The sequence below is a fragment of the Nyctereutes procyonoides genome, unplaced genomic scaffold, assembly GCF_905146905.1.
Source record: "Nyctereutes procyonoides isolate TBG_1078 unplaced genomic scaffold, NYPRO_anot_genome, whole genome shotgun sequence".
In the NCBI taxonomy this organism is placed as follows: Eukaryota; Metazoa; Chordata; class Mammalia; order Carnivora; family Canidae; genus Nyctereutes; species Nyctereutes procyonoides.
The window spans coordinates 34,341,325-34,368,274 of NW_026575159.1; the positions used below are offsets into that span (position 1 = coordinate 34,341,325).

The window sequence follows — 26,950 nt, forward strand, 5'->3', positions numbered from 1 at the left end:
TAACAGCAATAAATCTTTATTGGAATTTTTCTAACAAAATAATTTTTAAAAACAAAAGCCCCCACATGTAAACAAGAAAGTAAATAAAGTTAATTGGCATCATCATGTACATCCAAGAATCAACACAAGTTCTGGGTTAACATTCCGTAATCCAGGAACATGTTATGACTTATCAATGATGAGGAAACTGTTTAATGCTATCGACAGTGCAACCTCATCTTTCATCGTATGGTGGCTCAGAAATCATCAACTACGTAACTGAATTTTTCATTCCTCCCACCGATCCACGTGCCACGTGTATGCTAGTCCTAACATGCATTTACACTGTCGATATCAGAACGAATGTGTCCATCATCGGAAGCTGGTTATACCTATCTGATTTCCTGCATGGTTTTTATGTTGACATATGCTAGAACTCATGTATTATGACGTAACTTTTTAAAACTAACCTAATCCTAAATTCTATCTCTGACTAATCTGCCATTTCATTTTTTCTCACTTCCTATACATAACATTAAATACCGTAGCAACTTCACCTTAAGAAATACTGCTAATACATTAATACACATTTAGACAGTAATTTCTGACAAAGTTGTAGTTTATTTACAAAGAAAAAAAATGTTAGTTTTTATTTTAAAATTTAGGTCAAGTATTGTCATAGTAGTGTTAAACTAAGAAGGAAGGCTTCCATTTACAGGGTTCAATATTTACATTACTGAAGATCAAAATTAAACACAGATTAAATTATACCTCATATGGAAATATTTTCTCAGTTCTTGGAAGACCAAAATACAGTCTTATTACTATAAAATGTTATTAATTCAGTGTCCATTTTTGCTAATTATATTTCATTCAATTCACTTTTACAAGCCTTACAAAAGAAAACCAGGACAATTTTTCTAAGAGGCCTTAATTTTGGTTTAAAATGTAATTCTTTTCTGTCAGTTAAAATAATTTAAAGATTTGTACAATAGGTTTGTGCTGTTTAAGGCAGGTGCCAAGTACATTTTTAAAGGTAATAAACTTACCAACTAGAATGTTCTCCCAAAGGAAAAAAAAAAAAGAAAAGAAAAGCTCATGACAGTTTTTAAGATAGATGTTTAAATAGCACTCTTCTTTTGGATCATTTAAAAATAATTTGGCAGCTGAACTGCCTAAGGTCATAACACATATCACTTTTACAAAGGACAAGCAACAGATACAGAATTAATGATATATTTTTAATATTTTTACAAGTCTCTTTAGTTGGTGCTAAGTGGCATTTAATGAGATTTTTTTCAGTGTAAAAACACAGAACATAAACAGTAAGTAATGAATATAATTTCTCTATGCCATGCAGAAAAGAAGTCAACTTTTTACACATCATCACTCCTAAATAGTTCTAATTAAAATCCAAACTGTTCCCATTTTTGCATCCTTGTCATTCTTTGGTAAAAGACTCAAAAACAGCCATGGGTTAGGAAACAACTGATTGCTGATGGTCTTCATTTTTGCAAATAAATGTGTTTTGTAAAAGGAATCTGCACTGTGCCTGGTTTATACTAAATAACCATAAGTAAGTAAAATATTATGGTTTTTCTCACTAGTCTACTCCTAAAGCTTTGAGTTGCCGTTCAATCTCTTCATCGGAGATTGTAGCCTTTGAAGTAGAGGCAGATGGTAAGCTTCGGGCAGCTGATGGAGCTTTGGCCATCTACATTAAAGGAAAAGAAAAAAAATGTGCATTATCAAACATTTGGAAAAGTACACAAATGGACACACCATTCCAACACATATAAAAACATAGGTCTAAGAATAAAGGCTAACTTAAGTGACCAAAGTGGTAGAAATGATTTCCAACCAAAAAAAAAAAAAAAAAAAAAAAAAAAAAAAGAAGGGTCTATTCATACCTTTCCAGAGATTTCAATTCCTATCTCATCAAGAACTTGATTCACAATATCTTGGCTTTCTTCTTCATCATCAGAGCCATCAAAGATGTCATCCAGTGTGTCATTGACTTGTGGGCAAGGGCAGAAACAAAATTACAATTACTTTCAAACAGATTTCAGGTTAGATTAACATTTTTAGAAGGTGGCCCAAATCTGTGTATACATTTAAATGTTACTCAAGGGCAAACTTACGAGAACCAACAAACTACAAGTTATTTTCAAATGTGAGTGAAGTTCACTTACACATTTCTAAATTACTAAGTCTGGAGTGATTTTCATTGCCATGCAAATTATCCTCTAATAAAACTAGTCTACCCTGATTTTAAAAAAATGTGTCTTTAATGAACAACAAAAAAGTTCACAGCAAAAGGCTTAAAGTATTTAAATATGATTCCACAAACTGTATTCAGTGAGTTAGGTAGCAGCTGTTAAATCTGACGATGGAATAATATGCAAGAATCAAATATCCTGTAAGTAATAGGGAGACCGTTTACTCTTCTTAGTTAATTTTCAACTTAAATTTACATTCAACATATAGGTAGACTATTCTAACAAAGTCAGAGGTTCCATATTCTATTAAACTTGTCTAAGAAGGACATCCAATTTAACTTCGCAAAGATTATTACTGCTATATCCCTCTCTTCCTCTCTTCCCTTTCCAAAATATTTATGGCAAGGCTTTTGTACAGAAGGTGGTACCACATTAGGATTACGTCTTGTTTACTTCTAAAGCAAAGTGCCTAGCATGTCGTACAAATACAATTAATGGATAGATGGAGAAAAATGAAGACTTCAGGTAGTCTACATTTAAGTACAGAAGACATTAATAACCAGATTACGGTAAATAAGAAAGGTAAATGATCATACAGAGGGAAGAGATTACACCCAAGTAGGAGGAAGTACATGTGAGGTGGTCCTTGAAGGATGCATAGGTTTTGACCAAACAGATCAAGGGAAGAGAATGAGCAAAGAGTTGGTAGAAGACAACAGGGATACAGTAAAGGAAGATTAAGTTCTTCCATTGTGTTATTATTTAAGGCAAATAGATACACCTTTTTCATTAAATAATCTTATTTAATATTTACCTTAATTTACCTTTAGTATCTCTTATCTGGGTCAAAGAGCTTATATGTCTGCTAAGAGAAAAAAGATCTAGGAAATCATTTTGGATGCCCCAGCCCTCTCCCTGTTTCACATGTACATCCTTATTGCTTGTATCCTTAATATTATTAATAAACCTTGATACTGGTTAAGATCTCTGGTTGGTATGAGCATGATTTGACAATTAATTTTTTGTGTTAGCTCAATAGCATAAAGTATATTTGGAAAACACTATGTAAGTTCTGAGACAAAAATACAGAATATCATCTCTGAAAAAATAAAACAAATGTTACGCCTTCAAGTAGAGTCTCAATTCTTCCATTCAGTACATATTCAACTTTTGTTGGAGAAAGTCATTTTACCTCTCTGAGCCTTGGTATGCTCACTGGCAAAATAAAGGGGCCTCACTTGAAAACTGTTTTTGATTTACATCTAGGGACTTTATTTTGTAGTCCGCGAGAAGTAACTAAAGGAATCTCATTGGCATCCTCAGAGATAAGTTTCTGAAAAATAATTTAGCAGTTGTAATACTCTGATGCTAGTGAAGTAATAATGGGGGTGGGAAGTCTAAGTCAAAGTCTATAAGGGGGATCCCTGGGTGGTGCAGTGGTTTGGCGCCTGCCTTTGGCCCAGGGCGCGATCCTGGAGACCCGGGATCGAATCCCACGTCAGGCTCCCAGTGCATGGAGCCTGCTTCTCCCTCTGCCTATGTCTCTGCCTCTCTCTCTCTGTGTGTGACTATCATAAATAAATACAAAAAAATTAAAAAACAAAAACAAAAAACAAAGTCTATAAGGGACTCAATGAAGAAGCAGTCGCAAAAAAAAAATGAAAGAGACAGATGAGAAAGAACAGAGAGGTATAATCAGGGACTAACAAAGAAGAATGCTTTCAGAAAAACTGTAACAAAATTAACCATATATATATATTTACATATATAAAATAACTAATACATATATATAAATAAAATGTGTGTGTGTGTGTGCACACGCATGAATAATACAGATTTCTCAAAGATCCTGTTTCCAAAATTTGACCGTGAACAAGTTCTTTAACTGGAAAAATATATATCCATTCAAATCTTGAATTTACCTTGGATGAAATACTAATTTGGATGAAAATACTAATGTTAATGTACTTTACTAGGTCATAGAAGATATGAGTAATTACCGACAATTACTATTCTTTCAGACCCATTTGCAAAGTACTAAAATACAAATGAGAACTATGATAGATATGAGTGTATGAGCTTATTGATTCTCTTCATTATAGCTTAATGGAAAAGTTAATTCCTCTAAGATATGTTTACACCTGTGCCATCACTGGAAATCACAAAAACATGTTAGATACTGTGATCATTATATAAATGACATTTCTCACAGTCATTAAAAATTCACTAATGATGTTTCAAAAAGTTGTATTTTTCAAAGATTCACAAAACTACAGAATTTTTGAACTATCCAAGATACACATACAATTTCATTAACTCCTAAAAGGAAAACATATATTCTGAAATTGAATACTTGAACAGTGTTGAGTTTAGTAATCTTGGTAATGTAATGAGATACTATTTTATAGGGGCAGCTGGGTGGCTCAGTGGTTGATCATCTGCCTTTGGGTCAGGTTGTGATCCAGGGGTCCTGGGATGGAGTCCTGCATCAGGCTCCCTGTGGGAAGCCTGCTTCTCCCTCTGCCTCCCTCCTCTCTGTCTCTCATGAATGAATAAATAAAATCTTTAAACAAAACAAAACAAAAATAGATACTATTTTACACACTAAATGCCATTAAATTAAAATTCTGGCAGCTAAGCAGAGCTAAACTAGCACATCTCTCTATATAGTTGCAAAACAATTAGAAAATATCTTAGTAAAATAATGATGTCAGTTTTGAAATACCATAACATAACAATAAGTTACATAACAATTCAGTGTTGACCAGGACTCTGTAAAGGGTGTCTTACTGATTAGTGGCAAAAAAAAGATTGGTATAGTCTTTCTGGGAAGAATTTGGCAGTATGAACCAAAAGCCTTTAAAAAGTTTAATAAATATTCTTAAAAAGATTTAAGAAATTTAGACAAAAATAATACATAAAAATTTTCAAAGGATTACCTAATACACTATAAATTTTAAAACAATCTTACTAAGCAATGTAAGCATGGTTCAATAAATTAAGATTGAAGTTATTTACTACTGATGTTATGCAATATTACTGCTATTTAAAAAAAGACTTCAAAGAGGATTTAAGGTTCAGAGTACATGCGTATATCATACTCTTATGATTTTTAAAAGTAGGATAAGGTTCAAAATTGCACATGTAATATGATTTAACTACTAAAAGATATGGGAAAATACAGGAAAGAAGCATATAACATTAACAGTAACTATATCTGGGGGTATAATAATAGATTTTTAAAAGAAACTTTGTTCCTTTGTATTCTCCTACAAATGCACTTAGTTTATAGTTAAAAAGAAGAAAACTACATATTAAATAACTCTGGGAAGGAAAAGGAAAAAATAAGAACAAAAGAGTTCCATTATGCCTACCTCCAATAAAAATAGAGATCTCTAGTATGAAAGAATCAACACAACTCTGAAACTGCCAAATTCATACCAGGAAGTTATCGTATTCACAAGTTGTTTTTGGTCCACTTATCAATGACAAAGGACTGCTGAGGCCAATACAGCAAAGAAATATGGCATATCTTATTTTATATTTTTCCTTCCAGTAAAGCTTGATAGGATTTGAGCCTCATACTTTGCCAATATAAAAATACACTGGAGTTTATAATACAGACATCCATTCAGAAGGGTGCTGTATCATTGCTTTTTTCAACATTTGTGCTTTTATGGATTAGAATATGAGGTTGCTAGTAAATAAACCTGGCTGATTCAAAGGTGAAAAAAACATAAATTTCATTACAAGTTATTAAACTTACTCATTTCTTCAGTCATTTCCATTTTCATGTTTTCCTTCTGGAAATTCTGCATTGTTTGTAATGTCTTCTGTGGATCCATCTTCTTGTTAACTGCTTGCATTGTCTTTAAATAGATGAAAAGATTCATGTTGGCTACATAATTGTGACATTTTTACTATGAAATAAGTCCAAAGAGAACATATCAAATTAGATATAGGCTTTCTAAAGATATACATCCTGCCATAATCAAACATAAGACTGTTAAGTATTCTAGAAAAAAATGAAACCATCTGCTTAACATTTATGCAATAAAAAACAGGGTGAGAAAAAAACTCATATGAACAGTAGGCAAAAAAAAAAGTAATTAAAAAACACTGTCAACAAAAAAAATCCATTGCTATTCAAGTGAGAAAACTACATTTGCCTATTATGTGGCAAGCAGGTAATGTCTAAATTGAAAAGAATTGCAATTTAAATTTTACAAAATTTTTCATTAAGCTTTTGAGGTCTAAATTAAAAAGTTAACAAATTAACATTTGTTAACATGACATTAACATTAACAAATTTTTAACCACAGTTTCAAGAAATGAACATTACATAAATTTTACAAAAAATATGTGCCAAGAATTTCAAAAGTTATTTCATTAAAAGGGATTAAAGCTATCTAATATGGCCAAAACATTTTATACATAATACATATAAAATTTTTCAGTATAGGTGCCTAGGTGGCTCAGTAGGTTAAGCATTAAAAGACACCATACAATATAAAAACACACCAGTTTCAAAGATACTAAGCAGTCTTTTCTCAATCTATACAATGCTACAGCCAAAGTAACCTTGGTATAACACTGGATTTTCCCCATCCCTCTCCAGCCCACACACCTCTGAAGTGGTTTTCCATTGTTCTTAGCATTAAAAGCCAAATTCCATAATTCACTATGAGACCCAACACCACTGAATTCTGCTTAACAAGCTAATCTTACTGTGCACCACTGCCCTCTAGTCACACAGATCTTTCACTTCCTTAAATGTACCATATTCTCTCTTGCCATAGGACCTATGCATATACTGTCTCACACTTGGAAAGCTCCTCTACATTTGTTTTTACTATCAACACTCCAGATTTCACCATTTTCCTAGGGAAGTAGTCCCTGACATCCTTGATTAGAATAGATAACCCTCTTAAATTCTATTTCACTGTAGATGAAATTCCCTATTTACTGATGTGTATTATTTTACTTCACTTGCAACCTAAAGTACTGCTGTACCTAATACTACTAACAACAATAATAATAAAGTAGTAACTGTCAATATAGTCTTAATTATGTGCCAGACAGTGTTCAAAGTACTTTGTGTATAACGTTTAAAGTTAAAAGACATTTATTTAAACCTGACAAATCTTTTATGTACTAGTTGCCCCCATTTTCCCTGTATTAAAAATGGAGAATGAAGGCACAGAGGGCAAATAACTTGCCAAAAGACACAAAGCTAAATGAATAGAAATAAGATTCAAACTCAAGTAATCTGGTCCAGAATAGAATGTATGTTACTAATTGCCACACTAAACTACTTCTCAAATAGGCTGTTTTTGAAACAGATCGTAGGGAGGTACCAGAGTGATTCAGTTGGTTGAGTGTCCACCTCTTGATTTCAAGTCATTTCATCAGGACCCTGGGATTGAGCCCAGGGTTGGACTCCAAGCTCAGCACAGAATCTCCTTGTCCTTCTCCTCCTGTTCCTCTTCCCACTCACTCTCTCAAATAAATACATAAATAAAATCTGAAATAGACTGTACAGTTCAAACCCTTGCCTAGTTTTGCTTTCCACTTTATCCCCATCATTTGTTATACTTCCTACCTATAAAGTTTAAACAAATATTTGCTGAGTTAATACATTTCTTAAAAAAAATAAGTGAAAATTCTAGTTCAGATATCTCTATACAATTACTTCTATATGGCAGGACCGTATTTGGTACCTTTTCCTAGCCTAATACCTGCCAAAAAAAAAAAATACAAAATACAAAATAAGCAGTTTTCCCCTTACTATAATTGAAAGGTTACCCATCTCAAGTGTGTGATCAACACATACGATCTTTTCCCAAATTAGATGTTTGGTTCTGTCCAATTGTAAAAGACCAAAGGAAAACAAAAGTTTTTGCCCTTAACTGTGTAATTTTCACTGTAGAAAATGGATCTGTAAAAGATCCACCAAGAGTTAGTTAACTGACAAAACAAAACTTGTATTGAAACTTCCTCTATTTTTTTTAAAGAACATAATGTGTCACTATACTTACTGCACCAAAGATGGATAAATTCTATTTTCATGTGCTCTGTAACCTAAAACACAATTATAGTTGCTCCTCATTATTTTTGGATTCCATGTTTGTGGATCTGCCTCCTCACTAAAATTTATTTGTAACCTCAAACCAATACACACAGAACTTTTGTGTTCCTCTCTAGACACACAGAGAACAGCAAAAAAATGTGTTACCCAACATGCTTATTTCTAGCTGAGGTTGAACAAGGTGACACTCTGCCTTACTGTGGTCTACTTAGTGCCACATTTTTGTACCCTTTGTTGATTTTTCCATTTAAAATGGCCCCAACCATAGTACCAAACTGTTGTATAGTGTTCCTAAGTGCATGAAACTATGACGTGTTCCTGGAGAAAATACACGTTAACAGCTTTGATTAGGCATGAGTTCAATGTTAATGAATCAACAGAATTTATTAAGTACAGTGTCTTTCAATAGAAACACATAAAACGTTAAGTATAAGCTGGTTGACAAAAATGTTGTGACCAAAGGCTCAGAGGAACGAACCCTGTATTTCCCCTAGTAGCAATGGTTTGATATTCACTAATTCAGTACAGTGAACTTTACAGAACATTAACTACTTCAAATAATGAGAATCAACTGTACATACCATTTTTCTAATATAAACCTCCTACTTTCTCTCCTCTGTGGCTTTCTTTTCTTTTGGTCTTCATATGCCTACTTCTTTATATTTAATACCTAGTGGTATTTTTAAGACCTAGGTCTTCTGCAAAGTCTTTCAGATCATTCAATTTAAAGATTTGTGCAATTCATTGAAACTTAATGCAAACTGATATATATTGTAGGTAGTTTCCCTGTTAGATATAGCTTAACCTCCCTGCTCCCCAACCTCATCCCCAAATGAACTATAAAATCTGTGAGGGCAGGGCCTTTGTCTAAAATGTCTTCTTAGTCTTTAGAGTACTTCATATATATCAAGGGGGTCCATTATTTATTAAAAATGAAAAAGCTTAGGGGCGCCTGGATGGCTCAGCCAGTTAACTGTCCAACTTGATTTTGGCTGAGGTCATGATCTCAAGGTCATGAGGTCAAGCCCTGCGTCAGGCTCTGTGCTGAGCATGGAGCCTACTTAAGATTCTCTCTCCTATTCCCTCTACCCTCCACCCCACCGCACTCTCTCTCTCTAAAAAAAGCTCAGAGTCCTTTAAACTCTATAGTAAAAACATTTTTTTATATAAAGGCCAGAAGTTGGGCAGCCCTGGTGGCCCAGTAGTTTGGCGCCACCTTCGGCCTGGGGTGTGATCCTGGAGACCTGGGATCAAGTCCCACGTCAGGCTCCCTGCATGGAGCCTGCTTCTCTCCCTCTCCCCTGCCTGTGTCTGCCTCTCTCTCTCTCAGTCTGTCATGAATGAATAAACAAAATCTTTAAAAAAAAAAGGCCAGAAGTTAAACATAAGTTCCTGATAAAAATTGATAAATCCTCCTGACAGAAATCATGTATCTCTCTGACACATGAAAATGAATCAAGAGCAAATTATTACTCAAAAGTAATCAAAACTTATAGCTTAATGAACTAAGACCAAAAATCTTCTGACAATGTAAGGGAAAAAAGCAAACAATATTTTAAGTCAGTTTAAAAAATTTAGAGGCTACACATGACCTTGGGACAATCAAAATGTCCTGAAACAAGAGATTTTACAATATAACAAATTAATAAAAAATCTATACACAACTGTAACTAATATAATAATGTAAGTTAACTATACTTAAAAAATCTAGACGTAGTTATTTGGATTATGTAGTATTATAACTCCTTTTATTAAATATTTCACAGATTCTGTACCACATATACATCAGGAGGTACTTTTAAATCTGATTTGAATACTGACATTTAAATGTCTTAGATAAAATTACAAATGTATGGATATAAAGGTCCCCACTTACTTTGGCTGTAGTAGACATTGCTCCTGCCATCTTCATCTGGGAATTCATCACTTTTGTTTGTGTCGACATAGAAGTGACTTTTGAACTTACAGCAAAAGTTCTTGTTTTCTGTTTCCGTAGATGTACAAGCTGCTTGGCTAAAACTCTGCAAGCTTCTTTATTACCAATCTTAGCCATTTTCTTAATTTCTAATTCCTAAGAAAGGAAATAAAAAGCAGAGAATAAAATCATTGATAGGTAGTCCCCAGTGATTTATTTTAGAAGAAAATCAAAGACACATCATATACCTTTTTTTTCCCTGATCATGAAGAGAGGAAGAGGCAGTCATAAAGTCACAGAGATAAAGAGTAATCTGAGAGGGTAATTCATTCCACATGTTTACACAGGAAAGACAGAACTAGTACCTTCATCCACAAATGCAAAGCAAAGTTTATATAAAACAATATTTACAAAGAGCCCAAAAGAAAATGAAAAAGCTCAAATCAAAAGTCAGTAGGAAAAAGAAAAAAAAAGAGAGTTGGTGGGACGGAGCAAAAAGAGCACAGTGGTAGGTTTAAAGCTAAGTGAGAAGGTTCACCTACCACCTCAGTAAAAGCAGGTTGTCATTTTAGATAAGGACATAAGCTGTGCTATATTCTGTATCAAGAAAACTAATTACAAAAACACAGCTAAGTAAAAGGATAGAAGATATATCCCATACAATTACTAAAATCTGAAAATCAGGAGTGGGTACATGAACAACAGATCAAACACACAAACAAGCTTGAGAACAAGGAATATTACCAGAAATAAAAAAGGGCATTTCATAATTATAAAGGAATCAATAAAGATGTTAAAGCAACCCTATATGAGCATGTACCTAAGAACAGTGCTTCAAAATATGTGAAGCATAACTGACAGAACTGGAAAGAGAAACAAATACACAATTAGCAGGAGAAATATCAACAACTCCCCTCTGAAGGACATTGCTATAACTGTTAGAACAAGTGGACAGAGAATCTGCAATGAGACAGAGTTGCAAAAAATACTATCATCAACTTGACCTAACCAACATTTATAAAAACTTCATCACTAAAAACAGAATACTTGTTTTTTGTAAGTGTACACTAAAAAAGAAAATCACCAAATATATTTTCCATCAGAAAACAAGACTCAGTAAATTTAAGAGGACTGAAATCATACAAATCATGTCGTTCCCTAACCACAATGAAATTAAACTGAAAATCAGTAAGGAAAAGAAAGGAATATCATAAATAAGCAGAAATTAAACAACATGGTTCTAAATAAGTTATCAGTTGGAAAAAATCTCAGGAGAAATAAGAGAATATTTTGAACTTAAAAAAATGAAAATGCAACACATGAAAATGTGTGGGCTACCATTAAAATAGTTCCTAGAGGGAAATTTATAGCATTAAAGCTCTTATTAGAAAAAAGGTATCTCAAAGCTTTGAAATTGAAAAGGTAGAAAAAAGAAAAGTAAGTGGCACACTTAGTAAATACAAAGAAAAAAAACAACAATGAAAGAAATCTGTGTAGTAAGAAAAAAATATAGAAAATTAATGATAAAAAGCCCTACCCCTCTGTTTTTTTAAACAAGAGATTGATCAAATTGACAGGCCATCAGCTAGATAGATAAGGGGAATAAATGAGACAAAGAGAACACACAAATTGCAAAGATTAGGAAGGCAAAGGAGGGCATCACTTCATATCCTAAAGATGTTAAAGGATAATACGAGAATATTATGAATAATAGGTCATCACATTTTAAAATTTAGTAGACATGGACACATCACTTGACAGATGTTCACTCTCAAAAGCTTTACTGATGAGTCCTATCAAACATTTAAAGGAAGAATACACAAACTCTTCCAGTAAAGAAAGAGTAAGAGAAATCAAATTATACTTTAAAGTCAGCCTCACTCAGATGTCAAAGACAAATAAAGACACTGCACGAAAACATACAAATCAGTATCTTTCAACCAACATGGGTGCAAATACTCTTAACAAAATTCCAGCATACTGAAAAAAAACATTTCAAAAAAACATGTCATTACCAAAGAGGCTTATCCCAGGAGCAAAAGCTTGATTCAACTTTAGTGACTCAATAAATGTAATTCACTACCTAACAAAGGAGAAAAACTACATAATCTGCATCTCAATAGATGCAAAAGTGAACCTCTACCCTCAGCTGGTTAACACAGTAAAACTCAATTCAATATGTTCACAGTCCTAAATGTAAGAATTAAAACTGTAATTCTTCTAGAAGAAAACTTAAGAGAAAATATTAGTGACTTTCAGTTAGGGAAAGATTTCTTGGGACACTAAAAGTACTACTCATAGAAGAAAAGAATATTGCGCTTGATTAAAATAAAAATCTTCTGTTTCACAAAAAACACTATCAGGAGATTAAAAGACAAGGCCAATAACTGGAGAAAAACATTTGCAAAATGTATATTTAACAACATACTTGTATTTGAAATATGTAAAAAAAACAAAAGCTCTTAAAAGACAGGCACATGAAAAGACACTGAACATCATTAGCAATTAGCAAAATACAATTTAAAATGACAACCCACTATACACCACCAGAATGACAAAAAGACTGTCAACTCCAACTATAGGCCAGGATGTGCAACAACTTTACTTTCATATATAGCTGGCAGGAAGAGAAAACATTACAGCCAGTTTGCAAAATTGTCTAGGAGTTTCTTACACAGTTAAACATACACTTACCCTATGATCCAGCAATCCCACTCCTAGGAGTATACCCAAGAGAAACCGAAACATATGTACACACAAAGACTTCAATTCCATCTTTACAGCAACTTTATTCAAAATAGCCCAAACCTGGAAATAACCCAAATGTCCACTAGCTGGTTAACAGATAAATTGTGAAGTATCCATCTATGAAGTAAATTTTAAAAACTAATAGTGATTATATAACATCAATTAATCTCAAAATAACCGGGTTGAGTGAAGGAAGCCATGTTAAAAAAACAGAGTTCATATTATATGATTCCATTTATATAAAGTCTAGAAAATGTGAACTAATCTACAGCAACAGATCAGTGTTTGCTGGGGAGGGGGAATCAGGGTGGGATAGGTCAAAGACATTACATGATCTCATTCATATATGGAATTCAAGAAACAAAACAGGATCATTGGGGAAGAGAAGAAAAAATAAAACAATGTAAAATCAGAGAGGGAGACAAACCATAAGAGACTCTTAATCAGAGGAAACAAACGGGCTGCTAGAGGGGGGGGGGGGAATGGGGTAGCTGGGGGGATGGGCATTAAGGAAGACACGTGATGTAATGACCACGGGTGTTATTCGAAACTGATGAATCACTGATCTCTACCTCTGAAACCAATAATACATTATATGTTAATTGAATTTAAATAATCTTTTTTTTATAAGTGGAAGCAAAAAAAAAAAAAAAAAGAAGAAAGACATTACAAAGGGAGTAAGGAAATTTTTCAGGCTATGTCCGTTACCTTGATGGCTGTAATGGTTTCATGAGTTTATCCATATGCCAAAATGCATGAAATCATATGTTTTAAATGTTTAGTTTACTGCATGTCGACATTACCTCAATCATGCTGTTTAAAGATTTTAAGCAACATACATTTAAAAATATAAAAATTTTTAAGGTGGGCAAGATATCTATTTTTTAAAAAGTACATTGATTACCACAGGCACAATGATCACTAAAATATCAAATAAGACACCAATGAGTTAATGTAATTATTTCTTGTAATTCAGGATTATTCTGCCTTTGTTTTTAACCAAGAATAAGGTAGCTGCATTTTGAGCAGTATTTCCTCATAAGCATTCATGACTTCTACAAACTGAAGAATAATCTGATTTTATAATCAGCAGGATACACAGAATCCTGATAAAAATCATCAGAATGACACAATAAACAAAGGTAAGCAGAAAAGGCAGGAAGGCATTAAATGCCATTTCTTAGTAAATCACCACCTGCCATGTGTCTTTGTCTTAGCTAATTATTCTAACATTAATTTCTGAATTTTTTTGAAAAGTTAAACTGAAATTTAATGTTCTACTTACCAGCTGTTTTTCTTGTTTCTCTAAAGCTGCTCGATCTCTGATTATAGCTCTCTGCGTACCTCGTAATTCTCGATTCTGTTCTTTTATTACATCTAAGAGAACCACAAAAAAAACCTAAATGTATGAATTCTAAAATTTTCTTCAATACCAGTTGAAATATTAGACTTGGAGACCTTAATAAAAAAAGAAACCTTGATTCACTAGATGTTAAAACTTTTCATTCAATACACTAAAAAATTGTCAAATACTAATACTTGGATTATAAATATTAATTATATAAAGAATTACAAGATACTTACAGATATGCTATAGTCTGAGATTTAACCAAAAGTGTATATAAATCACAATAAAATATTCCTTTAGAGAACTGATAGTATGCAATGCTTTATGTGGCACATATCATGTGTGTCTCTCACTCTTCCTCACACACACACATACAATTTCTCATCTTTTCCTCTGCCAGTATTAATTAAATTCCAGGAAGGAAGATAGATCATGTGTTTATTAAATCCTTTTTCTACTCTACAGTGAAGCAGCAGACCTTCCAATGAGGCAGACCTGGATTTGAATCCTCCCTCTGCCACTGGGTCATTATATGATGATATCTTGGCAAAATTATTTAATATTCTAAACTTCAGGGTTCTTATTCATAAAATAAGGATATTATGAAGGTGTAAGCAGCATAATGTCCTGATATACTTTTAAATTTCCACTTGATCTTAATGTTTTTTTAACTTATCTCAATTCATTTGGATTCATTATGGATTCATTAGTCCCATCTTTTGAAGAATTAAAGTATTAGTCTAGGCCTGATGGACCATAAATTGGGTTAATTGTTACTAAATAGTAATTTCTTCACAAATCACAGATATGGATGGTAATTCTTGCCAAAACGGATCTCTCATTATCAGGAATCTTGCTAAGTGGTGTATACCTAGTATATAATATTCACAACAATGCTATGGAGTTGCTTTTTCTATATTCGAAGAAAATTGAGTGTTAGGAAGTTTAAATAACTTGTCCAAGGTCACAAGGTAGTAAGTAGTAATGCCAGATTTAGATCCAAGTGTTCTGTCTCCTAATCTTAGTCACTTCATTAGAGTACCTTTCCAGTCAAGAGGTAGATTTAAGAACAACTGTAACAGAGAAAATGGTCTCTTCATCAAATGGCATTGAGACAACAGAATGCCCACATGAAAAAGAATGAAACCGAACCCCTACATCACAATGTACATAAAATTAGGGGCATCTGGGGGACTCAGTTGGTTAAGGTCCAACTCTTAATTGGCTCAAGTCATGATCGTGAGATTGAGTCCACACTGGGCTCCAGGCTTGGCATGGAGTCTGCTTTATTTATTTATTTTTTGAGTCTGCTTTAAAGTCTCTCCCTTCCTCTATCCCCTTCTGCTGCTCACATGCACATGCTCTCTCTAAATAAATATTTATTTTTTAAAAAATTAACTGAATAAAGGATTAATACCCAAAATATAAGAAATGAAATAATAGAATTCTTAGAAGAAAACATAAGAATAAATCTGCATGATCTGGGATTTGGCAATAAATTCTTAAAAGCATGGGCAACAAAAGAAAAATAGATAAGGTGGACTTCATGAAACTTAAAGGCTATGTCCCAAAGGACATTATCAATTTTTGGAAAGACATTGTACAGAAAGGGAGAAAATATATACAAACTATATATGTGTTAATAGTCTAATATCCAGAATATTATATGGAACTACTAAAACTCAAAAACAAGACAATCTCATTAAAAATGGTTGAAGGATCTGAATAGAACTTATCCCAAGGAGATACAGCAATGGCCAATAAACACATAAAGATGCTCAACATCATTAGTCATAAGGGAAATGAGAAATACTTCACATCCACCAGAATGGCTATATTCAAAAACAAAAGTGGAAAACAACATGTGTTATTGAAGATGTGAAGATCGGTACCCTTATATTTTGCTGGTAGAAATGTAAATGGTTTCAGCCACTTTGGATAACAATTTGGTGGCTCCTCAAAAAGATAAATATAAAATGATCATATGACCCAGTAATTCCACTTCTAGGTATAAGAAGTTTTATAAAAAAAAAAAAAAACTAGTATCAGTAGTACTGATACTACATTAATAAATCTCAAAAATATTATACTAAGCAAAAGAAGCCAGATATAAATGGTCACATTTTATGATTATGCTCATATGACATATGAGAAAAGATAAATCCATGAAGATAGAAAGCAGACTGGTAGTTGCCAGGGGTTGGAGAAAAAGAATGCAGAGTCATTGCTTCACTTGTATAGGATTTTACTGTGAGGTGATAATGTTTTGGAAGTAGAATGGTGGTACTTCAACAGTGGTATATAACCACGAAATGCCACTAAATTGTTGTTCACTTTAAAATGGTCAATGTTATGTGGATTTTACCTCAAATAAAACAAGAGCCAACACCCATTATCCTTTTACTAATGGAACATCACAATTTATGTTCTACACATTTCTTTGTATAACATATAACTTTACTGAGTCAGAATAAAAACTATATTGAGGAATAGGCACTATACTACGTGGTTCACAACAACCACAAAGGTAAGTACTATTATCTCACTTTTTTTTTTCAGAGGAGGGAATTGATATTTGGTGAGGAAATCTGCCCAAGGAAGAAACAGTGCTAGGATTCTTGTACAGGTGGTCTGATTCCAGGGCCTCTGATTGTAACTACTATATTATGCTGTGAATGAACCTTTTAGAAAAACAAGAAATAAAGTTATCAGAAACATAATTCTTATAAATATAGACCTGTATTAATAAAATTGTACAGGATGAAAAACATTTCAAGTCATTATATAAAGTATAACTAATCAACTACAATGACTTTCTGAATAAAAGGTAAAATAAGATGCCAGAGCTCCTCCTTACATCTATTTCACCTCCTTTGCATACTATTTCTCAATGAAGTTATATTGGTGGACATCTCATGCTCAGGATTTTCTAGGGATGTCATTTTGTAAGTTCCTTAGATACAGAAAATCATATCATATGTATAAGGGAAATGGAGGGGGGCGCCTGTCTCTCCTGCCACCTACTTTATTCTGGATGGGCAACACATTTCACTTAAAAAAGAGAAAGAAATGTTCCATAGATAAATATATTTAGGAAGTGTTAAAGTTTTGTTGTTGTTTTTAAAGATTTTACCTGTTTATTCATGAGAGACAGAGAGATAGAGAGGCAGAGACACAGGCAGAGGGAGAAGCAGGCTCCCTGCGGGGAGCTGAATGTGGGACTCAATCCTGGGACTCCAGGATCATGCCCTGAGCTAAAGGCAGTCGCTCAACCGCTGAGCCACCCAGGCATCCCTGGATAAAATTGGGAAAAAAAAAATGCAGTCAATTCTTAAGGGGAGGAATATATGGTAGATTATTTCCCAAAATTATTTATTTTTTAAAAGATTTGTTTATTTATTTACTTACTTAAGAGGGAAAGAACACATGCACAAGCAGGGGGAGGAGCAGAGGGAGAGGAAGACAGACAGACTCCCCACTGAGTGGGGAGCCCAACATGGGGCTTGATCCCAGGACCCTGAGATCATGGCCTGAGCTAAAATCAAGTGTCAGACGCTTAACCAGACTGAGCCACCCAAATACCTTTATATCCAAAATTTATTAATCCAAGGATCTCCTTTAAGAAATTTCTATTAACATTTCCTAGATCCAGTGTTCCATGGAGCACTGGTTGGCATGCTATTTTAAAATAACGCGGTTTTTTAGTTTCCTAGGGCTGCTATAACAAATACCATAGACTGGGTAAACAACAAACTAATTTTCTTACAGATCTGGAAGCTGAACGTCCAAGATCAAGGTGTTGGCAGGTTTGGTTTTTCCTGAGGCTTCTCTCTTTAGCATGCAGACGGCTGCCTTCTTGCTGCATCTTCACATGGCCTTTTCTCTGGGTGTCTCTTCCTCTTCTTTAAGGTCATCCTCTATTGGATTAGGGCCATACCCTCATAACCTCATTTAACCTCAGTTACCTCTCTACACACCCTATATCCAAATACGGTCACATTAGGGGTTAAGACTTTAACATATGAATTTTGTGGGCATACAATTCAGTCCACAGTATCTTTCCTCTGACAACTGTAGATAGACAATAAACAGCAAAGCTGTTTTCCCTAGCTTTAAAAGCAGTCATCAGTCATTTTCATCCTCAATACTCAAACACTCCCAATTTTCTTCTTTTGAACTTAGAACGCTACTTGCCAAAGCCAATGAACTGGTATAAAAAAATTATGCACTCACCCTACTATTTTAACAGAAAGTGTTCTATATACAAAAGTATGAAATTACAAATAAACTCTTGGAGTATTGCTTTTTTTTAAAGATTTTATTTATTTATTCATGAGAAAGAGAGAGAGAGAAAGGCAGAGACACAGGCAGAGGGAGAAGCAGGCTCCATACAGAGAGCCCGACATGGGACTCAATCCTGGGTCTCCAGGATCACTCCCTGGGCTGAAGGCGGTGCTGAACGACTGAGCCACCAGGGCTGCCCTGGAATATGACATCTTTGTGTACTGACAACTCCCTAAACCCAACTAGTATAAAATGAAAAGGTAATACTGGGATAGTGATGAGGGTCTTCTAAAGCCATTAGAGTACAGAGGTGAAAGAGAAGCCACCATATTGACAAGTTAAATTGTGGACAGACAACTGACACAGATGCAAAGCAATTGCTGAAAGCTTTGACTACTAAGATCTAGAATTCTATCAATACATACTTTTTCATTATGAGAGTGCTATAATATATAGTAACAAGTTAATATTTGATCTTTGTCTTGAATTCCTGGCACAGAGCTCCTAAAACCCTTGGAATTTCCTTAGCAATAGGAATATCTTTTAACTCAAGAAAGGGAACCCCTAGATAGTTTTTATAGGAAGCTGGTTACTAGAAAGAACAAATGCTTGATTAGCGGGTAGGAAGTTCAGCCCCACCAACCTGACCTCAGAAGAAGGGAGTGAGGCTAAAGATTGGGCTAAAAAAAAAGATTGGGCTAAAAAAACTCCTGACTAATAAGATGAGGAGAGCTTCTGGGTTGGTAAACATCCTATTATGCATACTGGGAGGGCAGCATTCCTGAAAAGGATGAAAGCTCTGTGCTGCTTACAGCACCCAAAATTTTCCTTCCATTGGCTACTCCTAAGTAAAACACTTTCTTGAGTTTTAAGAGTTTTTCTAGCAAATTATCAAACTGTAGATGAACTTAATGGGGTTCATCTACATGAACAATGAAACAAATGTAGATGAACTAACAGCTGGTTAGTCAGAAGTACTGGTGGCAAACTGGGACCTGTGACTGCATCTAAGATGAGGACAGTCTTGTAGGACTGAGCCCTAACCCTGTGGAGTCTCTGCTAACTCTACATAGTGTTAGGACTGACTTTTTGGAGGTACCCAGTTGATGTCAGAGAACCAGAGTGCAGAAAATAGGTATAGCCATCTTTGTTGGGAAAACACATAACATGACATGAAATTTTTACCAAAACATACCTTAATCAAAAGTTTTACTTCACTTTTCTTAATTTTATGTGTCACTGTATATTAAAGAAAAATAAAGAAAATTAACTACTGCATAGCCCCATAGTTAATAGACCTATTAATATTTAAACAGTTCTAAGCTATAAAATGAGGGCATCTAATGTTGCATATTAAAATACAGTCATAACACTTTAAAACATATTACGGTAAGAAAAGATAGTAAAACATTTTCTTCATATGAGATGATAAGTATATCCTATAAAACAAATTATTGTTTGTTTCAACCTTATTTTCCATTATATTCATTTTTTTAGTAGATTTGATTTCCTCCCAAGATTACAAGCTCTTTAAGAGCAAGGAGCAAGTATTTTATTTATCTATTTGTATTCCCACTACACTTCATGCCAACCATTACCCCAATATAGTATACTTAGCCATGATCTACGGGAGTACAAACATATATTGAAATGTAAAAGAAATGCTTAATAGACATAGTCAATACATTTCTTTAAAATATATAATAAACTGTATCAGTTACCAAGCAAGATGGTTGATAATTTAATAATAACAGAACCTGAGCTATGATAAATCTCTTTATACAGTGGAAAAACAGAGCACTGAAATAGCCAGATATTTCCCTTACAATTTTCTGCTTTCCCCCTTTTTTTCATTCCGAGCCAAGACAGGGACAGAAACACATACTGGGTATTGCGGACATCTAGGACATAAAGTGCTCGGCTCCTGTCCATGCAAAAGGATATGCCCAAATTTTTATATTTCAACATTTCATCTACCTTGTGGGGCTGCTGAAAAGCAAGGTGGCAATAAAAAACGTTCGCATTGTGCAAATGGCAATGGTAGCATGGCTGTGACTGTGGTATGTTCTCTTTGGTACCACTCCCTGAAGGAAAATGGGTCTGGAGGCCACCCCAACCACTACCCTCTTTCTCATCCATACCCAGCACAACACTTAAAGAAGGCCACCCAAGCCAGCTCCACTGTAGGCATTAAAAAGCTATTCAAGCCTTTTGGGCTCTTTTTACTGAATGAAATACACATATGTGCACTAGTGACTGAAGACTTAAATTCTGGATTTCAGAAGTTACAGACAGAAAAAGCCATTCTGCTTTCCTTGGTTCTGAATCAATAAGGTCTATCTGCCTGGGGGGGGGGGGAGGGGGGAGTAAGTAACAAAACAAAACAAAAGGGTCCAACCTAGCTTACTAGGATTCTCAACTGGGGTTTGAGGTGAGGCCCCAACTTGAATTATCGCTGTCCTTCCAGACCTTGCTTATTTACATACAATTTGAACATTTGAGGATTAAAGCAAAAAGTAATTATCAACTCTAAATACAGGCATTCATTAATTTGTGAGTTATATTTTAAATGTATTTAAATTAAAGTGCCTTTCTTCTTGGGGAAAGGAGGTGGCCTGTCTCAAGGGTAGTTCAGGATCATTGCCCCAGGAGCCCTGAGGCACAACATGCAAATGGTACCACTCAGTGGGATTCCAGCTGGTCTACTTGACAACATCCACTCTACCATATACTGGGTTTTGTGCTTTACCATAAGGTCAGGACAGAAATTTTAATCTAATACAGCATATTTTCTGCTTTTAAATGTATTTCTTTAAAGGAAAAAACAATCATTTTGGTTCATGCAGTTGTACTGCCTCTCAGTTGTCCTAAATCTGCTCACTACATGGATTGAAATAGGAGCACAGAAGAAATAAAGCACATCCTGCCTTACCATTTTTATTAACTTGCTTTGGAGCAAGTAGAAGGTTGTATCTCAGTTGGAAGAAAGCAGAAAAGTTCTGGAGGGGATTCAGTTTAAATAGATGGTATTTTTTTTTTACGATTCTATTTATTTATTCATGAGAGACACAGAGAGAGAGAGAGACAGGCAGAGGGAGAAGCCGGCTCCATGCAGGGAGCCCGACATGGGACTCGATTCGGGTCTCCAGGATCACGCCCTGGGCTGAAGGCGGCTCTAAACGGCTGAACCACCTGGGCTTCCCATATGGATAGTATTTTATCCTTTCTTAATATATCACAAATGTGTCAACCTACCTTTTGACAGGAGATTTATTCCAAGTTAGTCAAAACTTCACAGATTCTGAACTCCGACTAATAGCATACATGGATACAATCCCCAGTAAGGCAAAAACCAAGAACCTTGCTTTTATGCCAGTAAGGCTCCTCAAATTATGTCTAAGCTTGCAAGTGGGTGGCAATGATATATGGATGTAGTTTATAAACAGCTCTGGATATGGAAACTACTTTTGGTTAACAAGCGCTATTATTTTGAAATTTTGTTTCTAAATTATAAATCAATGCAGAGATACTTTCAGGAATCCTAAAGAGACTGCGACCTTGCATAAACAGAATATAGGAAAAACTTAGAACAGACATAGTCCAACCTTGGAAGTATACAAGGATCTACTTTAGTTCCAGTGAATGCAAGTCAGGAAACAGAGGCTAAAAAAATTACAATACAGGAGTGAGATCCTTAACGCAATTTGAGACTGCATCAGAGAAGAAAAACACCTGACATAGTGCAGGTTAGCCAGCAGAAGGAAAAAGAGGATTCTATGCATAAAGATATCACAAGCAAAAATATGTCAGAGAGAGAAAAGACCATGGTATGTACTGATGAATATAAAAACAATACTGTTGGACAGTAAAATGTTCAGAGACATGACAAGAAAGTCAAGGATCAGATCATGGAGGGCCATATATGCCTTATTAAAGAGCTCTCACGGATTCTGTTGGTATCATGGATATAATAAAGGGGTTTAAACTGAGGACCAGCATAGTCTGATTTGGGTTTCAGGTAGATCAAATCACAAGGCAACTCTGTAGATGAACAGTTTAAGGGCTATGAAACTATAGGGGGAAAAAAAAGGCAGAAAGATGATGTAATAGAGAGCAAGGTAAATGGGATCTGAATTAGAGCAGGAGTTGCAGGCTCACAGTCAAAAATTATGTGTGCCAAATACGTAAGAGGCAAAAGGAGCAAAACTTGGTAATTAGTTAAAGGTAGGAGACAAAATTAAGACCTGCCAACACTGGAAAGGAGACTCAGGAAAGGAACTAACTTAAGGAGATGGTGATAAATTCTGTTTGGAATCTCCATTTGGGGTACTTTGGGACTTCTAGGTAGAGATACTCAGGAAGTCAGGTCTGAAACTCAGAAGAAACTAGAAACACAAATTTGGTATCCTTCAGCATTTAGGTAGTAACCACAATAATAAGACTTTGGGTAAGATCATGTAGGGAGAGACTGTACAGTTAGAAAGGTGGTAGCCCAACATGGAACCAAGAACACTACCATTTAAGGAGCAGGGGGAAAAAAGGGGAAGGAAGGGAGGGAGGAAAAGAGGAAGGAAAAAAAGAAAAGATGAATCTGAAGGGAGAAAGTAAGAGTGGTCAGAGAATATATTACAGAGTTTCATGGAAGCCAAAAGAGAATTTCAATAAAGAAATTATTAGGATCAAATGCAAAACATACGCCCAAGAAATGATCACTAAAAAATGGCCATTTTGGCAATCTAGGAGTCACTGATGATCTTAGCAAGATCTCATTACTTAAGATGTAAAGCAAACTGCTGTAGAATTGGGGGGTGGCCTGAGAAATAAAGGGGGAAGGAATGGAAGACAACACTACTCCTTCAAGAAGTTTACATGAAGAGCAAAAAGACGGGACAATACTTCCTAAGAAACCCTTGGGTCAGTGGAGAGTCAGAAAAAGGAGTTTTTTTTTTTTTTTTCTTCCAGTTCTACCACTATGGGAAATTAAAGCTCTACCACTGATTCCAAGAGGAAAATAGCCTGGCTCACAGACAAACAGTTACCAAGGTTGGGAATTCCATATACTAGAAGAATAGCAAAATTAAAATGTGCCACAGGATCTCTTATACAAAAATATTATCAATGATAATACTCAAGGGATGAGGTTCTGGTTTTGCTACTAAGTTGTGTCACCTTGGGCAAATTACTTAGTTCTCTGTATCTCAATTTCCTCACCTATAAAGTGAGGACAGTAATAGCACTTATCACCTAAGTTTTGTGAAAAATAAGATGCTGCACACAAAATGCTACCACAGTGCTGGCTTAGAGCAGGACCTCAAATTTGCCTTTAACAAGGACAAAAAAATTATATAGTTCTTAAAAATTTTCACTTTTTAAAAGACCTATTTTAGTTGTGCATTTATGATAAATCCTCATGGCAACCTGATTTACAGGTTCATAATTAGTTTCAATAAATAGGTCACCATTAGTCCACTTGGGGTGGGGGGAGAAGCACTGTAAACACATTACCACATGTACATGTATATACCTTAAAAAATCAGTAAAAGGGAAACCAAATACTCCACTGTAATTTCAAATTCAAAGGAATTTTTCTCTTCTGTGGCATTGAAGTACAATTCTCATTAATTTCTCTAACAAAGTATACACTGCAGTCTTGTTCATCTTTGTGTCAAAAATGAATTAAACATAACTCTGAATAGTAATAAGTGCTGTAATGTTGTCTCCCTTTTTAATTTACAAGTGCCGTAGTCTTTAATGATATAGCATGCAACTCTTCCAGCCAATCCAAAGAGACAAAAAGATTCATTTTCCAGATCTATATGCAGTTACATATTTCCTTATATATCAGAATTTCATTACTGCTGAAACAGATAAAAAGGCAAAATACAGCAAAATATCTTATGATCAATAATCAACGAGTCTAAGGATCTGGGAGAAATGCATAAAAATACATTACATTTCATAATATACAGCCTCATTACTGCTAAGAAGAATGCTGTCACCTTTTCAACAAAACACCCTCTTTTTAATAAAACAGTAAAAACACCAATAAAGCTCTATATCAGAAAAATGAAAGTACAAATCTATAATTAAAATGTCATTAAGTGATCTGAATTGACATGATAATGTAAAAAAAAATTCAAGTATGCAGTTTAGTAGTTATAGTAAATGCACACAGTGGCCAAGTTTATATTCAGAAATTTCACACATAGATCTTTTAAATCAGTAGTATAGTTCCTAGCCAAAGTCCTTAAGACTTTATTTTCACAAATAAACCTATTTAGCAAAAAACATTATTTCTTGGATGAATTAACCCAACTGCAAATTAGTATACAATTAAACATCCTCACTGTTTTTTCTCTTTTCTCTTTCTCTGGTCTGTACTTCAAGTACAATACAATAGTCACTAGCCTGCCAAATTCACCAAGAAGCACACCAATGAGAATACAGAACTAACACTTATGTCTGTGAAAATATTTGACAGATATTAAGCAATTAAAGCTGTTTGGCCTTTAATGTTAAGATGTTTTTTAAAAACAATCTGTAACATCCCAGTAACAAAGGTCTCTTTTCCTCTCTTTAGTAAATTCTCACTAAATAACACTGAAACAAAAAAATAAACCTTTCTGCCCCTCCCCACCTGCCCATGAGTACAGAAAACCACGATATTGGTACTGAAACAGTGAAGAAAGTGCCACATTCAAAATTAGATGGCATTCTCAAATAAAATCCATCTCAAATAATTGTACTACATCCTATACCAACTCGGAAGGTATTCCAGGTACTGTTAATGGTACTTCTTAGTTAATAAAAAGTCCATAAATCAGAAAAAAAAAATTTTTTTTTGTCGCCCATTCAGGGCAGGCAAAAATGTATTATGCTGTGCACTAAATTAGGACTAAAATTACATTATGTGTTGAAGTGAAGGATAGAGTGGCAAAGTAAAAGTGATGTCTTTGTTATCCTCCCCAAAATAATGTTGCTGGCACTGGGATAGTCCATACAAAGGAATAAAGAATTACCCCAGGTCTGGACTCAGCACTGTTTGTACCAATCGCCGTCTAGCTACCACTGCTCCTTTTGCGGCAGGGTTGGACCCTTACAAAGAAGTGATTCTTTGGCTGAACCAACAGCAACCTAGACTCAACATGTAGTAGGAAACACAATTTTTAAATAACTTGAATGAATCTGATTCCTGGTGGCAGTCAATGAAAATATCAAGAATAATTCATTAGTGTCATATAATATACACTACAGTAACCGCTTATAAACAATTTATATATTTTTGTACATTCTTTTTTCTTCTTAAGATGACATTGAGCCAAATGTCTGAACCAATGCAAGTATCTGAAAATATAAACTTCTATGCAGAAAATACGTATCACATCTTTTACTTAGATAGCAAAAGATAATCATAGGGAAGGAAAAATACATTATAAAAAAGCAAACCCGGGATCCCTGGGTGGCGCAGCAGTTTGGCGCCTGCCTTTGGCCCAGGGCGCGATGCTGGAGACCCGGGATCGAATCCCACGTCGGGCTCCCGGTGCGTGGAGCCTGCTTCTCCCTCTGCCTGTGTCTCTGCCTCTCTCTCTAGCTCTCTCTCTGTGTGACTATCGTAAATAAAAAAAAAAAAAAAAAAAGGCAAACCCAAGTCTTCTTTTATATTTCTATTGGAGTCAGTAAAGAAGCATTTGTTTCACGTCTCTATTGGTGGGGTATTCTTAAAGGCAAGACGACCCAGACCCAGGTTCATTTTGTACCTGGAGCCTGTTATCCCCTCCTCCAGCTCAACTCAGGTTTGCTGTCTGCACCCCAGTAAGTAGAAGAGCTCCAAGATGCAGGCGCAACCAACCAACAGATGCAACCAGCAAGAAATTCGTCACTCCAGAGCCAGCCGCATCCAGTCTCCCCGAAAGGCTCAAGGTCTCGCTAAGGGGGGGGGGGGGGGAAGGCGGGGGACGGACCCGTAGGGCCGGGGCGGCCTCAACGCGCAGGTGAGGCTGAGGCGCGGCGCGTCAGAAGACTCGGGGAGCAGACAAGTGACGCACGAGGGCGGTCACCTGTGGGGCCACCGGCTGCGACCCCGCCTCCGGGAGCAGAAAGAACCGTGGCCGGAAGCCCCCGAGACACGCCAGAGAAGTGCAGAGCGGCGCCCCTTCCGCCCGGCCCCGACTCACCGTCCACGGTTTTCTTCTTGAATAGCGACGCCATGGTCAGGGGCCGCGCCCGGGCCGCCGGCTCCGCCCGGTCCCGCCCGCGGCCGGGAGAGGACAGGAGGGAAGAGACGGGCCCGTAGACGGTCCGCTGCGGCGGAGCGAGGGGCAAGCGGCGAGGGCAGGTCTCCCGGCGGGACCCGCGGAGGGCGGGCGTCG

At 35.5% G+C, this 26,950-nt stretch overlaps 1 protein-coding gene across 1 annotated transcript; it reads right to left on the reverse strand.

Annotated features, from left to right (window-relative positions):
* On the reverse strand, positions 1-26,923 carry CHMP2B (charged multivesicular body protein 2B). The gene is made up of 6 exons (XM_055314113.1): positions 26,756-26,923; positions 14,235-14,326; positions 10,163-10,357; positions 5,965-6,067; positions 1,890-1,996; positions 1-1,693 (listed from the first exon to the last, which is right to left on the reverse strand). Exons 1-6 carry the CDS (start codon positions 26,787-26,789, stop codon positions 1,583-1,585), a joined length of 642 nt encoding a protein of 213 aa, XP_055170088.1. The 5' UTR covers positions 26,790-26,923; the 3' UTR covers positions 1-1,582.
* Between the last annotated feature and the right edge of the window lie 27 nt (positions 26,924-26,950).